At 34.5% G+C, this 17,961-nt stretch overlaps 1 protein-coding gene across 5 annotated transcripts in view; it reads left to right on the top strand.

The window, feature by feature from the left end:
* Window positions 1-12,589, top strand: part of LOC133520814 (uncharacterized) — a 108,285-nt gene extending 95,696 nt beyond the window's left edge. For 2 of the 5 annotated variants that reach the window (XM_061855483.1, XM_061855482.1), the window contains exons 4-9: window positions 5,369-5,509; window positions 6,367-6,481; window positions 6,858-6,954; window positions 8,702-8,786; window positions 9,863-9,907; window positions 11,030-12,589. In XM_061855483.1, coding sequence (XP_061711467.1) covers window positions 5,369-5,509; window positions 6,367-6,481; window positions 6,858-6,954; window positions 8,702-8,786; window positions 9,863-9,907; window positions 11,030-11,157 — 611 coding nt within the window. In that variant the 3' untranslated portion in view covers window positions 11,158-12,589. Of the gene's footprint in view, window positions 1-5,368; window positions 5,510-6,366; window positions 6,482-6,857; window positions 6,955-8,701; window positions 8,803-9,862; window positions 9,908-11,029 lie in introns of those variants that run through there. The other 3 variants (XM_061855484.1, XM_061855485.1, XM_061855486.1) reach the window with 3 other exon arrangements.
* The last annotated feature ends 5,372 nt before the right edge of the window (window positions 12,590-17,961 follow it).

Genomic DNA, 17,961 nt, shown 5'->3' with positions numbered 1-17,961 from the left:
CGTTACTGACAGGCGATGACATAAAATGTAAAATTTCAAAAGTATACATTTATAATTAACATATTTATCATGAAAAGTCAATGGATATACAGTTTTCGGTTACTATCAGTGAGTTAAAGCTTAATTTCTTTGGACTCATTTTTGACGAAGTGTCTTTACATTTTGATGATAACTCTGTGTTTGGTAGTTTTATTTTATGTGGCAAACAAGCTTACGGCCTGCCTAATGGTAAGCAGTCACCGTAGCCTATGGACGTATGCAACTCCAGAGGAGTTACATTCGCGTTTCCGACCCTAGTGGATCTCTACTAGACAACCAAAAAACTATTATCAAAATATCGAAACACTTCATCAAAAATGGTTCCAAATAAATTAGGCCGATAAAAACACTCTGATATTGATCATAGTCTTTCTCTGAAAATCAGCTACATCTATGTAAAGTTCACGTTATGAAAACCCAGCGTCCCATTGAAAAGGTCTGTCGCGTATCTCGCTACAAAGGCCTACACGAGCCATTTAACCCGGAGAGGCTTGGCCGAGATGCATTCGTGTCTCCGGTGGTAACTTATGATGAATAACTTGCATTGCCTTTTCATGCCATGATAGTCGTAGGTGTCATAATGTGTTTCTGATTTGACTACAAAATTGACTTGCAAGATGACTTTTAAAAGGTAAATAAACACTATTTACAGATACACTTTAAAATTTTTAGATGTGGATATGTATTTTAATTTTAATTTGATATTGTGCTTAATAAAATTCTCTGTTATTCAGCTATGATTTGAAACCATTTAGAATATAAATTCTTATATCCCAGTAAAAGCAGTTTCTACTAAAAAGTAATATTTCAGAAGTATTCCATTGTTCCTTGGGGACTGATAAGTGGCGCTGCCGGCACGACCCCTAACGAACCAACCCTAGAGATTAAACCGTTATCATTCTCGTAGAACAACGGCTGGAGATTAACACAGTGTTTTTTACAAAAAAAATCCTTTCATCAAAGTAATCTTGTCTTCATTATTTTTCTGTTTAAAGATTTTCTGCGGTTCAGAATACAAAATAACTTTATTTTGAACATATTTCTATAATTAATAATACAGCTGATCAGCTGAAATTAATATCATTAGAACCTATGCGAAACATAAGCCATATTTAGGCTACTAGGTACATTCTAAAACGTAATCTTATAAAGAAGGCAATCTCAAAAACGTATTTCATAAAGCTTCCAAGAAAAGTGGGAGACGCGTTGATAACGCCAGATTGCCCGCAAAATCCACAAATGCCAACATTTTTCCTCCATTCTGTCTCGTTTTTCCTTCAAGATAATTTAGTGCCATCAGTCAATGGAGCTGAGGATGTGATTGTGTCCTATAAAAAGTACCGAGATCAGCGGTATAATTCATCATGGTCTTAGAAATAATGTGGTTCTCATTTATCACTATGTCACACGTGATACTCGTATCCCATTCGATGCATTCGTGGTTAATTTATTACATTGAAGCACTCCAATCTAACTCCGGAACCCATTATCTCCTGTACAAGCGCTTCCAATTTAAAAACTCCCAAAATAGCCAGCTATTCGATTTTATTCCCCGCTGCTTTTGCTACCTAATCCGGGATTTTCCCGCAGACAGTTGCGAGGCAACATGTTTCTCTAACGTGTTTCTGACATGACATAATGTAGTTTAGTGAGTCGAGCAAGATTAGGTTTCGCTCAAATTGCAGACTTGAGAGTTGAGACAGTCCTCATGAATCGTGATATGAATTATGGATTGTACGTGTTCACGTACCATATTTTTAAGGGAACGAGTAAAATTAACATTCAGTTTTTAAAAATCCGGACATCAACAATGACTTTGGTATTTGCTGCAATTTGAACCCCAACGTCATCTTTATTGTTTGGAATTCGTAATAGTTTTAAATCGCATAGATTTAGTTGCAGCCCGACTGAACATCCATTTAAACTTAAAAAGTTGGTAAGTCCTGAATTAACCATCCATTAGATTTTTTCGCTTCCAAAGTTAACTGTTATAAATTAACAGTTCTTTCTTTGATAAATGCAATTAACTTGGGTTAAGTAGTTCCACAATGGTCTTTTGTAAGTCCCAGATTCCCGAAGGCATGTTCAATTAATGTAAATTAATTACGATTGAAGTTCTTAATCAATTGTTCGCCTTGTTCAATAACAGTTAAGTTTAATTTGGGTTTTAACAATTTTGCAGACGTTTGTTTCTTTTTACATTTTCAATTATTAAACGTTTTGTTTTAGGAAATTCTTTCTACTTTCAGAAACAGGAATATACATTTATTAATCAAATTTCGTTTCGTAACGAAAATTACACAAAATTCAATTACAAGATAAATGTTCGTAACACAATTAAAATTCCTTACTTACATTTTCTTTCTCCATCTTCTCGTTTGTAATCGTTTATTTCGTTTCGTAAGTTGAAAAATGCTCATTATAAATTACAACAATTATCCATTCATTTAAATTTGAGGCACGGAATAAATTTCAAATTGAGAATATCAATAATTTGTGCATTTATCCAAGTAAAATCTGAAAGTAAATAGCGGAAATATGCCGTGATAGAGCTTATCTCATCGTTGGATCTACGCTTGCGTTCCTATTAATGGCGAGCAAAATGTCCCGCTAAGTAACTAGAACTAATGGAACTTGGTGGAAATTATAGTTCATTGTAATATTAGAATAATAGGTAAAAAATTTCACGGGATGGATGGTGTAATTTATAACTTTATTCGAGTTAGCAGTTTTGCTAGACGATTCGAAAATTCATTATTTGGTAATTTAGTCGGTAACATTATTTTGGAATAAAGTGGTGGTGTTTTTATACTTGAACGGTCATTTAATGTTACAATTATTAGGATATTTAGGATTCCTTAAGTTACTTTAATCGTATGTTTCACAAATACGACTATTTGATGATTTATTAACGTCAAATTCTGAACTAATTGAATAGACTAAAGAATCGATGCACGAGTTGCATATCGCGTGCAGTAATGGCTGTCGCAGCGATAATTCATGCGGGATATTACTTTACAAGGCTGTTCGGGAGTCCGATAAAACAACGCCAAATAATACGATTTTTTTTTAGCAAGATTGAATTTCACAAAAATATATGAAGAGGACAGTCAATAAGACGAATTCTATCGCAAATGTTTTTTAGGAAATGTGACAAACAAAAATCAAGATGGAAAATGTAGGTATAGACGTAGCATATAGAAAAAGTGAAGATGTTATAAAATGGCCAATCCAATACTGTAATATCAATTATGATATGAGTATAGGCCTGAAATAAAAAAGGATTCATTCATTCATTAATATATTTGCTAAGAACCTAATTTACAAATATTTAATAAAAACATACCTCCAACAAACACACACTAATTTGAAATACGGCAGCTTACGAGTATGTAGCAGTAAACTTTTCATTGTAAGTTCATAATACAAACACAGTTGTTTGTTTTTTATCCAGGTCTTGTTTTATTAGGTCTTTGTTTGTTGGTTTTGCTGTTAGTACTTTGAGATAAATATTATTTTACTAAAAATAAACATTGCATCCAGTCTTACTGAAACGTTACTAGGTATTTGTATTTTTTATGTAAAAGTTTAGAACAGGTTTTCTATGAGAGAATTATACGTTTTATTATTTTTACCCAAGTATTTTTTTTATTATTGTAGGAATTAGGTGCGAAAAACTGATTTCATACAAATATTTAAATGCTCCTAACGCTTATCATAATTAAAAATTCGAAAAAAATCAAATGTAGAGGCATAGCTGTGATTGATATACAAGAAATTGTGACAAAATATTTTTAATAATTTTAATACCCAGAGAGGAAAATGAATTGTCCACTTTCGTCTTAATTATCTTATTTATTAACTATAACCCAGTTTAAAATAAATAAATATTTCAAATTTGGACTAAGTACCGATAACTTTCCCATAAACTGCTAGATTCATTCATTGTTCGGTTACGATATTAGTTTTTGAATAAAATGTGCTATTTTACGATGTTTCGTGCAAAATCGAGACAATATTTTGTCTGGGCACTTCGCAAACTGCACTATTGCTTTGTGATTCATAGCTTTGCACGAGTTTGGCATTTCTAGGAATAAATCATACTAAAAGTTTGGTGTGTATTTTCAAATTGAGTATCTGCAGTATCTGCTCTATTATGTATCAAGGATATCAATAGGGCTTAAAAAGTTTCATTATTAATTTCTTTCTGTCAAAATTGTATGTCAAGGGTCTATATTGTATTTGAACATACGCTTGATTCTAATGATTATCATATGTCAACCTTTCTATTTCATGCAAAACAAAAAAATTATGATACATATTTGAATAGATACCCACAATGTTTACAGAAAAATTAACATCGTTTAAGCAAATGAACTAGAATTCCTATTTCATCACGCAACTTGGGACGTTGACTGCAATCAAATTATAATGGAGATATTAAAACCGTTAATCACATCAAATGAAGCAAAAGTAATTAACAAACACACAAATGAAAATTTTCATTGGATGGCCGAAAACTAAATTAGAATTCGTATTTTGATACTCTGACTAGTCACAAAAACTTTATTGATTAGCTTTAAACGAATGGATATGGTGTGATCTATTATCACGCTTATTAAAAAAGTTCGGCGCTAGAATCTGTAACTTTTCCTGGTGTTGTCAATTTGGTAATATAGGTCATTTGTATATTGATTTCAAAGACAGTCTTGGTATATGCAACAGCCTCCTAGCCTAGTCTTTAGTGACTGTCTACAAGGCTGGAGATCCCAGGTTCAAATCCCGGTAAGGGCATTTATTTGTCTGTGCTGTCAAAAATACGTTGTTTCCTAGTTAAAGATGTTTTCTATGTACGGTCAAGTAATTTGATTTCTCTACCATTTCTTCATTTGTCATATTGATAAAGCGGCTTTTAACAACAAGGTACGAACTGGATACAGAAATCGGATTTCTTGCCTGTATATAAGTATTTATTACCACCTATATATATATCATGTATATCCTGGTGTGGGACCAGGTCAATGTGTGCAAGATGGATAATCTTGCAAACATAATATATATTTATTTTTACCACGTATGGAATCAAAAACCAATAGCAACTACGAACTTTTCGTATGACCTTGATTCGTTTGTTACTATCTTGTTTGCTTCTCTTTAATCAATGTTATTGAGACTGACTGATTCAACAAAATAGTAACATGATCATGATGAAGAGATCTGCAAATCTTTACCAGTAGTTACCGACATAAATTGATTGGAAAAGTTTTTATTACAATTTGTTACGTGCTACAATAAGACATATGTTAATAAATGTCGACTTTGATTTCAGCGTCAAGCATAAACGAAACATGCACGTTCAACGAGCAATGCGAGGAGGCGGTGATCATGACGGAGTGCCGCAACGACCGCTGTGCGTGCAAGTACGAGATGGTGGCGGAGGTTACCGTCGACGGCGGCGTGGTGTGTCAACGTAAGTTAGCTTAGTCATCATCATATAAAGATTCGATGCCTATAGTCATTCAAAGTCAATCAACGAATCTCTGCGATCTTTGACTTTTTGTCCTCTTCGTTATGGAGGTCCGCTGAAGGTGGTAATGAAAGTGACGCAACGGCCGATGCTCGAGCAAATATCGGATGGTGGCGGAGGTTATCGTGGACTGCAGCGTGCTGTATCAATTTGAAGTTAACTTTGGGATCATCATATATCTAGGTATATATCGATATCAGCTAAAAGCACACCCAGTGCTCAATAGGCCTCTGTAAACTCTGTAATCTTGCACTTTTTGTCCACTCCGCTATGGACTGCCGCGGCTGTGGTCAAGAGAGTGGCGTAACGGTAAGAGATGGTGGCGGGGGTGGTCTTCAACGGTGGTTTGGTGTGTTAATGGAAGTTTAGTCACGTTTAGTTAACTTTGTCATGTCAGCTAAAATCACATAGGCCTTCCTCGATCACTGCCGTTATTCAACGGTTCCCTGCAACCTTGACCTTGATTTTAAGTGCACTTCTAAGGGTCTTTGCTTTGTGGCCTCAGATTTGCGGTCACCAATTAATCACTTTTTTCCACTGCGGAACACCGGCGGCATGATGTGTCAACGTGTTTAGTGAACTATCTTATCTATAATGCCACATAGGCCTCCCCTGTATGATTGGTTGTGATCTGCCCTCTGTCGACGGTTCCTTGAAGTCTCGACTAGGATATAGGCCTATTTTTAGTTTATCTTCTTTTCTTATCGATAATCGACCCACTTATTTGTGTAAATTGAATGTGTTCTTTACAAACAACACATTTATTTAATTATCTAACAAGATTCTATTTTGTGTTCCAGCGGAAAAACAAGTGGAACTGTCAACGAAGACAATCGATCCAGCGATGATTGGCGTGCTGGTTGGCATGGCGCTGATGTTCGTCATCATCTGCGTCGTGCTCCGGCTCTTCAGCAGGTAATTATCCTTTTTTTTTTACTTTTTTTATGAATAGTTTGGTAACTGTAAACAAAGTAAGAGTTAAATATTCGTTCGAAATTCAGGATAAATTATATATTGCAATGTAGATATAGTTCTTTTTTTAAATACTGCTAGAGACATATTGGATATCTATTATAGGTATGCTAACTATAATAATTAAGTATATATATTTATATATATATATATATATTATAACATGTACAAATACATTAACATTTCCATCATGAAACAAATTAAAAACAAATTATAATATATAGCTAATTAGACTCTAAAAGTTCCTATAATTCTGTATTCTAGGTTTGATTTTGTAACAATATGTTCTATAATAAAATATTGATAACTGCTATTTCAGAGCCCGATGGAGAGAAAATCGTACAATCTTCAATACGCCCAATCCTCGACTGATGAATGTTTCTCTGCTGAGAGACTCCAAGCTGTTGCATTCTCAGGTAAAGCATTTTTAGATTATAATAGAATAGAAATACCAACTATATTTCAGACAAAGAGAGAAGAACAGAAAAAAAAGGGAAGAAAAATATATTATTATAAAACAGAACCAAATATTGGAAGGAGAAAGTGCCAAGGAAGGGCTTTATCTCAGCATGATCTTGGTGATTTCCAGCGCTGATTTTCCGACAATGACTTACTATTTATAATAAAATACAAATACTAACTTTATTCGTAAACACATACACAGAAGAGAAATAAAAATAAGATGTATAAAAAAGGAAAACATAGGAAGGAGAAAGTGCCACGAAATGGTCTCATCTCAGTATGAGGCTGGTGACTTCCAGCGATCTAGCGATGAGACCATTATTTAAGTCATCTTATGCTAATTATTCTCCGGTTTATTTTCTTTTAAATTTATCTTTATCATTTATTCTCAATAATTTTACAAAATTATAGTAGTACTTAATATCTAGTTATTGTCATTAACTTTGTAGCTCATCATCATCAACCTTCAAGAGTTTCTATATCAGCATGATGATGATTTTTCACAAAATTTCAATGTATTTTGTAGACTTTTGTATTAAGCTCTTCCTTTTAATCAAAATAGTGCACTTAGTAGATATTCTCTTCATGCTCAAATAACGGGATGGATAAGGATCACGATCTTTGATAATTGATAATATGATGCCAAGTATGAGCAGCGTTTCTGCAGACAGTAGCGGTCAAGGAATTTGATATCTCTATATCATGTCGTACCTTGTTACTCTAATGACAGTAACATTAAATCGCTAGCGGCTGTCACAAATTCTTTGACCGCACTAAAGTACCCAGCAACAGCAAAATGTCCGTACCCGAAGTAACAAAAGCAACACGCCCGCAACACATCGATAACAAATCGCCAACTGCAAGTGGCAGTTTAAGTTTAGAAAAGCGCTTTGTAAAATGTTGGTTAGCCTTTTAACGTTACTTAGATTTTTTTGATTAGCCTAATATAGTGTCCCACTGCTGGGCGAAGGCCTCCCCGTGATCTCCACAGATTTTTACATCAATTTAATAATAATAATAAAAAAAATTGAGCGGTAGTTGATATCAGATAAAACAGGCTAAAGTAAATTATTAGCAATTTGGCAACACCCAAAATGTTGCGGATCCCTAGTAGGCCAATCAAATTAGATTTAAAAAAAGCGTTTTGAGGAATTTATTTTTAGCAAGTTGGGAATCGTTTTAAAGCGTGTAATCCGATTTTGTGCAATCCCAAGAGATGTGCATTGATTTTTGCTGTTTTTCACTCTCGCTAAGTTTATCTAGGGAACAATTAGTTATTTTATCATACTTTTTCCAACCAACGATTTACTTATCGTTTTATCTATGACATACATATTTTGTTTCGTTGGGTATCTCACAAAATATAATAAAAAAATAGTAGGTACAAAATAATGTTGGCTTATATTACAGTCTTCTCTTTTCTTCTTGGCTATATGGTTCACCCACGGCTTTGGGTTCAAATTTGGGTTGAAATTATATTTCCAAAAGTTATGCACAATTTTGGTGCAATGGTGTAATCTAAAAGTAGATCGCAAGAAAAGATCAGAATACAAGTCACAACCAGAACAAATTTACTTCAGTAGGTAGTACTTAACTTCCAGCAACATAAAAATATCAGTGTTTTTCTGGGTGTAGGTAAACCGTCAGGGTGTGTGTATGACCTCATTTACTATTCATGTTGAAATTGATATGTTATTTCAGGACCGCCGCGGGTCCCGTGTGAGCATGCGTCCGCCATCAAGACAGGCCAGCCAACAGGAGCTGAGACCCCATTCACCTAGTCCAGGTACTTAGACCCATAGGTAATACAGTTTACATTTTTTATTACTACTCTAAGTTCACAAGGAGCTGTGTCCATATTGCAAAATAGACAGATATATTTTTGAAACTGTTAATTTTCGGGAAAAAGTACTTACCTAATATTACGTACCAGGCACTGGAAGTAAGAATGTCAAAAATATTATATTATAGTTCGCTCCATTAAAATGTCTATTGTGGTATTTATTCACACCAGTTTAAATGGTATCATTCATGAAAACGCGTGCCTTGATTCGTAATGTCGTTGTTATCAAAGATTATATTTGAAAATCTAAGCGTCATCGTGGATGACATGAACTCCGTGAAAAGCCACATTCTGTATGTAAAAGTAATGTCATTTTTACTGTGAGTGTCTCGTTCGAAATTCAGGATAAATTATATATTGTAGGATTAGTATTTGCAATGTGGATATAGTTCTTTTTCAAATAGTACTAAAGACATATTGGATATATATTCATAAAGATTATGATGAGATTATGGATTTATTCATAAAGTTTATTTATAATAATATGGTTTAATCAATTTGGAATAAGTACGAGTATATAAATGTTTTAAAACTTAATGCTTACTTGTTGATACTTAACTCATCCAATATGTCTGATTTTGCCAAGATACTAAATAGAATTTATTTAAAAGTTTTATTTTATCCTAGAAGCACTGAGTAAATAAGTACATTAATATAAAATTTTGCTAAAAATAATAAAATAAATGCAAAGCTCTTTTTAATGGTTGGTTCGCTTATATTTGCAGAAATTTTGCAGGAATTACCAAAGATTATACCTATACCCACAACACACACAATATGGAATCATCCTATGACGTATCGGTTGCTCGTTTTTTTTTTTACCTTTGTTATACCTTTGATTTTAATTGAATCACTCCTGATTTGATCATATTTTCATTTGGTTTTTGCTGTCGACTTTAAGATGTCAGCAAATTTTGAGCGATATTTGTTTTAAGATGATCCCTAATCTCATGACTACACTTACCTACCTTTTTCCTATCATGACAATGCTAACATTCATAATTTATTTCATCTACCAGCAGCACGCCATCACCAAAGCCATCAGCTTCACCGAAAACCCTCAGGTTACTTTGAGTATACATTTTGCTTTATTTTTACAACAGTATATCACCCTAGAATTGGTCACCACTTTGAAATCTTTAAGAAGCAGATATCAGAAAAGAGGTTCTTTATCACGGCATCGTTTATATATTTAACGAAAATTACCGTAAAACACGATTTATTCTAAGTCCTGTTAGAAATAATAATGAAGATGACAGAAAACCTTGAATTGAATACTGCTCAATACATAGTCGGGTTTCTTAGTATTTAAAATGGACAGCAAATATGGTCAAGAACCTCTTAAATGCTTTCGAATCATTATTGAACATAAAATGAAGTAGAACACATTATCGAGAGGCTTTGAATTAAGAAAACCAAATTCTAAAATGAATGCAAAACCAAATTGGACAAATATTGCTTAGTGTAAAATGCTATAAAGCCTAGCTTTGTGAATGCGCCAGACGTAGCCATGGCTTAAGTAAAATCTACCTCATTATGACCTCATAGACTAATACGAACTTCAGGAAGGATACTGCGAGTAGGTAATAATTAAAAACTTCAACATTATGAATCTGTACACGATTTTCTTATACATACGTATGGAGTGCATGTTATTTATTTACATAAAATGACCTTGAATCATAACTCACAGGCAACGTAAAGTATTTTTGATATCATTTTCACTTTGGTGAGATAAATCCTGACCTGTTAGTTAGAAAATAACTTCGATTTCTATCTTTACTTAAACCTGTCTTCAGAACTTCGTACAAAACATAGTCAAAACATACTCAATAGAACCATTAGATTGATTTGATCCCCTGATCAGAATTACAGCATGATAGTTAATTTTCGAACATGCGTTGAGTTTGGCTCAAAGCATGCCTTGGCTGATTGCGACTTAGCAAAAAAGTATTTGAGAATATAAGTACTAGTATCCCATTGCTTCAATATTTTCTTGCAATCGGATGAATAAAGTACTCGTAGGTACAAGTAAATTATGAGGTTTCTGTAAAAGCAATGATTTCTGAATTCTTTATTACATAACAGCAGGTAATTAAATATATGAATATAAACAATGGGATACAGTACATACAAAAATATAAAATTAATACAAATACATTTAAGATACAAATGTTGTCTTACAGGGTCTCGACGTGGATCAAGAGCCAGCAGTGGGCACTCGGCAACCTCTCTCAGGTCCGCCACTCTTCGGTCTCCCACCACTCCTGGACCCACATCCGTTACCGTGGAAATTAGACCTCCAGATGCGTAAATTATTAACAATGTTAACCAACCTAAAGTACCTAATAAAGTGAAAATTAAAATTAATAATATTATAGATGAAACGGTATCTAAAATTAAAACGGGATGTAATCTAAACGTGTTTCTTAAATGAAATGCTTTTAATGTATTTTTTAATACAGAAATATCTGTAGCACATGCTAAATAAAGTAACGTGAGAATTCAGTCCAAATGTTTACAATATTTGTGATAATATTTACCAATCGTTTAACATTAAAATTAGGCTTACACTCATCATCAAAAATAAAGACTTTACTATTAGCAATAATAATCGTGCACTGTATCTATAGCTCTATACGACAGCCACTTAAAAAAAGTGCCTCTAAATCAAAATCCATAAAGGTTTGTCTCTCATGAAAATTAAAGTTATAAAAATAAGATAAACTATAAAACACAAATATAGAATAATTTTCACGATTAACTAGATTATGAAATATAACCACATACAAATCAACAACTTAATTTTCACAATTCAGATAAGTCACCTTAGATCTATAGCACAATCCAACGATATTTTTAGTATTAAGTATAGTTTTAAAGTTTAGCTTTTTTAGCGTTAGAAAGACCGCTTTTTGCCAACATTTGTAGTCTCATAGTTAAATTAGTTTATTATTAATACGTAAGCAGGATGTATCGATAATTTCAGATTTCTCTTCTTTTGGATTCCTCGTAAGTGAATGCTAGATTTGTGATTCTATGCCTTAGGGTGTTAGCTTACTAAAGTTAAAGGTAGTAGGCGAATGTAGAAGTAAATATTTATTTACGGGGACCATCTCCTTGACAGGAATGATCTGAATTTCGAATTAGGGTGGACTTAGCTTAGAGATGGAAGCTTCGCTTTCTACATCTATTACTACTATAAGATTATACGTAGCTTTAACGTTGAAGATGGATGTCGCTTTTAAGTTGAGGTTTCATCGAGAGAGAGAGAGAGTGTTGTGAATCTAACTTAATTTTCTTCTCATTATTTGTCTTTTTATATCTAAACCTAAAACATGTGTAAATCGGGGAAGTTTACACATTCTAAAAGTTATATGTGCACTTTGAAGCTTTGACCAAATATAGGTAAACGCAAACGCACAAACGTCAATACCATAGTAGACGTTTCATCGGATATAATTATCACTTAAATAAAAACAGTGTTTAAAATAAAGCAAGATCATATTCATCTTCATTCAAATGTGGAATCTACTTCAATTAAGGGGAAAAATTGTCGTAGAAATCCTCATTACCTCTTCGTGTTTTGGTAATGCAAGTAAATTATGGACTAAGCTATCGTATCTAATAAAAATGTGCTCACGTCATGAAAGTAATATTTCTAACACTGTTCTAGTTATATATACCTACTGAAATTATGCTGTAATTTAAATATATAAACTTTTATTAAAACCTATACTTCCGAATTTGATTTTCAATTAAACCTTCTCATGTCATTTTCAGGGCTTCCAGTATTACAATTAATGGCTTAACCATTTGAACGGCAAGAACACCTTACACTAATGACATAAAGCGTTCAAAGGGTTAATGCAAAGAAATTTTACTTAATACTGCTATAAACGTTTTGGGAAAGACATGTTAGTTCAAAACCTTAAAAATTAAATCCCTTAGGTAAGGTAATACAGGAAAGTATGGTATACGGGTAAGTGTGGCTGGCTTTCACATTGGGCCTGTTTACAAATTGATTAGTGTTTGTTGCAAGTTCATAAATATACTAAAAGAAATATTTCCCCCATACCCTCCGATTATTACATTGCATCGAACTGTTAACTTAACTATAACTTTAGTTTAATTATAATTTAATTTATTACTTTCTGTACCTACATAATTAATGAGTATTGTATTGATCTACATACCATAAACTTGCTGCTGGACGAGCGGGGTCTACTGTTACAAGTATTGATATACTTACTAGGAGGTCCCAACCCTTTCTTAATTTGTAACACAATGATTGTGACCTACAAACGATTTTTCATTTATCATTTTTCGTTTTCATTTTCATAAATTTACCACTAAACGCAAGTAGCAACACTTACCCCTATGTCATACTTACCAAAGAAAATGTAGTATAGAGGTTTCGAAGTAAATTTTGTAGTCAACTAGATTTACTGCCATTTTTCGACACAGGATAAAAGTCGAAGTTCCGAGTTTTATATGCAATACAATCATCATCTAATTTCCACCTTCAGCGACATCTCGTGGCATGTGCCTCGAACTACGTCGAACATAGCATGAGAAAATATCAAGAGACAAGTGAACGGTACTGTTACCCTCGTTAGTTCTCTGGAAGATCACTAGGTGGCACTAATAAAACATATTTCAATGTAATATAAGTGCAGGACATTTAAAGCGTTGTAATATAGTTTAAAGTATCAGTTATAAATATCCTATGGTTAACTGATCAATAGTGGACCCATTGTTACTGCACTATCATACGTAGTAATTTTGAGTCTCCCCTAAGTCCCAACGTCCTTTTAAAAGGACAAAATCAAATCAAAATTTGAACTATAATGGAAAAAAACATGGTTTCAAATTAAAAACAGAACACATGATTTACCTACACTATACTTGATTTTAAATACTTAACACACAGCAGTATTATTATATTCAAATCTAAACTTTAAAAGTATGTTGTAAATATTTTTTGAAGTATAAAAAAGAGCTTTAATGCTTTATTCATGTCCACTATATTACAACATTACCCCACATGCACAGCCCGTACGTTAGCATGGAATACACATAACCATGATAAACTGTTGGTGCAATGTCTCTGAAATAATATTCTTACTCTTACTTATAATAAACTTAGATAAACTTCATACATTTTGTGACTTGAGGTTACTTTTATTTTCATGCTTCTACTCTTTTTTAATATGTTTTAACTGCTGTGACTTCCTCTTTCTAATTCTGAATATCACAGCTTATAAAACAGTACTCCTGTCTAAAACCTGATAAGTAAAGGTAAGCCAGCGTCCCAGTTGGCAGTTTATTCTTAAGCTTCTTGCATTGGGCTCGCGGCTTGTTGACACTGCGCTGTTTGTGAGCTAGTGACGGGACACTTCTGAAAACAAGTTCACTAGTTCCCTCATGGGTCGTATGGGTAAACGTATGTATGTCTCCAATTACAAACAGTATTACGTGGTAATTAAGTCATTACAAGGAACAAGATTCCAATATTATTATCTTTTGAGAACGAGAGCAAGCTTTTATATTTGGCTAACGACCTATACCCCCTATGAGGACAGGACTCCTCTAAAAACAAGTATAAGGGTTATACATTTAGCTTCAAATTAAATGATCATTTATTTAACATAACAATATACATAATGAGTATATACAGAGGATAACTATAACTAGCTTAAATCTGAAATAGGGCCTTGAGGCATTGTACCAAGGATGCTGGCCGCATTTCCTCGTTGTATCGCAATACTGATACTTTGTTAAGCTTCTAATTTGTTTTTTAGATTTTTCGAAATTTAAGAACGTGGATTAAATATATGTCCACGACTTTACTACAGCCCTTAAATGAACGTTATAAGGTTACCAAGTTACAATTCCAAATTAGACTCTATTATAGTTATCTTCTATTTATCTATATGCTTTTTTTCTTAAAGCGTTCTTACAGCGTTTACACGAAGTCAATTACCAAAAAATCATTAAAATAAAAAGAACCTTGTCCTCATTGAATCCGGTTAAAATACTTTAAAGTATTGATGTAATCATTTACTTCCTGTAGGGCTAAGATGGCCGGCTCTTTATCATTAGTCACCATGCTTGTCACGTTTTAACAAGTATGTAAGTGCGAAAGTGACGGGAATAGTGACAAGTGATAAAAATGGATCCATTTTGCCACTGCTAGTCCTTACTGCTTTACTAAAAACAAAACCGTAAAGACGTAGGTAATTATAGTCTAGAGTAGTTCTAGTCTAGTCATATTTTGATATGTTACACTTGCCCGATAGAAAGTCGAATCAAGAATTTTTCCCTTTTCTTAGACCGCTTGAACGTTTGATGTCCACGTGCCGCATATAGCTCTGTAAGAAGGTACCTCAATCTTATCTACTTACTTTTTCACTCAATTTGGCACATCACTAGTTCCTGGTATACATGTGGGTAGGGACACGTGTTCTGCCCGAATTATTTGCAGTTGGCTTCCGGCCTCGTGCCTTTTCTTGTCCGAGATTTTAGCATGGTTGACGTCATGAGGAATAATGAAAGGAGTTGCGGTTTGAGTTATTTGTTAATATTGAATAACGCTGCGTTTCCAACAAAAATGTGCGAGGTAGCTGAGCGATGCAAGGATGTGTAGCTAGGATGTGAAACGTTGTGAATGTTTCTATTTCTACCAGAGATGTGCGAAGTAGCTATGTGCAGCGAGGGTGCGTAGAGAAGGTATGTGGCTCTTTAAAAAAAAATCGGTCACGGTTCGCTTTACTCGCGCACCGAGGGTTCCGTACATACATTGAATTATCTCATGTAACTATAAAGGCGAAAGACTTTTGATCCTATACTAAGTATAAAATTTTTTATGGGTAATTCCACGAGACTGTACCGTCAGTTACCAATTCTTTCGTGTGTTCTTACATTAATGAAGCACATTTAAGTATCCAGATATCTACCTGTAGGGCTACGCCAGACATACAGACACTTAAATTTGCTTAATTACGAGTAACACACGTAAGAATTGGTAACTGACGTTACAGTCTCGTGTAATTACCCTTATTTGAACAAAAAAGGTATATTTTATGTAATCTCATAGAAATTTCAAGTGCAATAAACACACGTAAAGTTAGTTAAATTGGGAAATGTTTTTTGTTGATTTAAAAAATGTTATCAAGATAGAGGTTTGATTATATTTTTTCTGTAAAATTTATAGTTATGTTAGTATTATATAAAAATACATAATTTTTCTTTGGTAATCTTCAGAGATAATTGGGGGAATGGTCTTTTATTTCACATTTTCGTTAATAAATCTTTTTTTTTTACTATAAAATGAATGAAAATGTTTTGAAATGTACAATTTAAACTCTTTTAAATGGTACCCCGTTTGCCCTAGTCACAAGACTTTTCCCCCCTTGACAATTTTGCCCCCTCTTCAGATTGGGCATTTTCCATAGTTAATAAAAAATAAATACTTCCAACGTGTCTGGGTTAGCGTTCTTCATAACTATACCAAATTTCAAATCGATAGCTTAGGTGTTTCTCGAGATATTTAGCGTTGTGACAGCCAGACAGTCGGACGGATGAACAGAGGGCACCATAAGGGTTCCTTTTGTACATTTTTGGTATGGAACCCTAATAACCGTGCGAAGTCAAGGCGGGGGCAGAGCAAGTGACTGATAGTTTCTCGCTCGCGTCTGTACTTCGCAACACATTCCTTACACAGAACCTTCTTTTGTTATATATGTAAATAAACCGCGCTCCACTGAGCTGTTTCCACTAGAGCTACGGTAAGCGAGGATAGGTAAATAAGTGATTCTTTTTTTTTTTTTAATACTACGTCGGTGGCAAACAAGCATACGGCCTGCCTGATGGTAAGCAGTATCCGTAGCCTATGTACGCCGGCAACTCCAGAGGAGTTACATGCGCGTTGCCGACCCTAACGGGTGGGAGGGGTCCCACCCTCGTTGAGCTCTGGCAACCTTACTCACCGGCAGGAACACAACACTATGAGTAGGGTCTAGTGTTATTTGGCTGCGATTTTCTGTAAGGTGGAGGTACTTCCCCAGTTGGGCTCTGCTCTAGATCTGGAATGACATCCGCTGTGCTGTGCCCTACCACACAGAGCGAGATGACATTCACAATGCCCATACCTCTCTTGTGGACGTAGTTTAAGGACATACCCGGGTCCGGGTCTATTGGTTTATGACAAACGCAGCCCTCGCTACGCATCCTCGCACATCTCTGGTGAAAATGCAGCCTTAAGGATGACTCACGCTAGACCGGGCCGTGGCAACCGACACTTCGTTTTCTATGACAGGTGACTGATGATCACGTGATGCTTTCTGTAGAAAAGGAAGTATCTGATGCTTCAGCCCGAACCCAGGACGTTCTAACATGAGTAATGTTTTAAGATTTACTAGGATATGTTAATGTGTGAGTATCATAGCAGATTTGATTGTTTGAAAATATTTTTCGTTGTTTTTAAATTTTTTGTTATTTTATTTTGTTACATATTGCAATTTAATGGATGACTGTCATTGGCCTTCTTTTATGTAAGCATTTATATGTTTAGTTATATTTACGGCTGTTGTTATTCTGAATACCAATAAAATAAAAAATAAAATAAAAATACGAAAAGGGGAAAAACACACTATCTCGGGAACGACTCAAACTCCGGAATACCAGACCCCCCCCCCACCCTCTTTTTGTTTGCAGGCCCATATGCTTAGTACAAAATTGAATTTCGGTCATAGACAATAACGCTGAGATGAAATATTTTTAATAAGAAGACATAGCAAATGTTATACTCGTACCAATTTCGGGTATTATTTTTAAATAATCATTTTAATATATTATTATATTATTATAACGAGCCCATTGTGTCCCACTGCTGGGCAAAGGCCTCCCCCCTCTTCTTCCACTCATCTCGGTTTTGAGCTACGACCGACCAGTCCCTCAAAAAGGAGTCTAAGTTATCCCGCCATCGCCGACGAGGTCTGCCAGATCCCCGGTTTGACTCGTGGGGCACCCAATCCGTGGTTATCTTGGCCCACAAGTCATTCGGCATGCGGCAGACATGCCCAGCCCAGTCCCACTTTAACTTGGCCACTTTTCG

Source organism: Cydia pomonella, chromosome 8 (assembly GCF_033807575.1).
Source record: "Cydia pomonella isolate Wapato2018A chromosome 8, ilCydPomo1, whole genome shotgun sequence".
Classification (NCBI taxonomy): domain Eukaryota; kingdom Metazoa; phylum Arthropoda; class Insecta; order Lepidoptera; family Tortricidae; genus Cydia; species Cydia pomonella.
The sequence above is the reverse complement of the archived record's forward strand: the minus strand, read 5'-3'. Positions and strand labels throughout refer to the sequence as shown.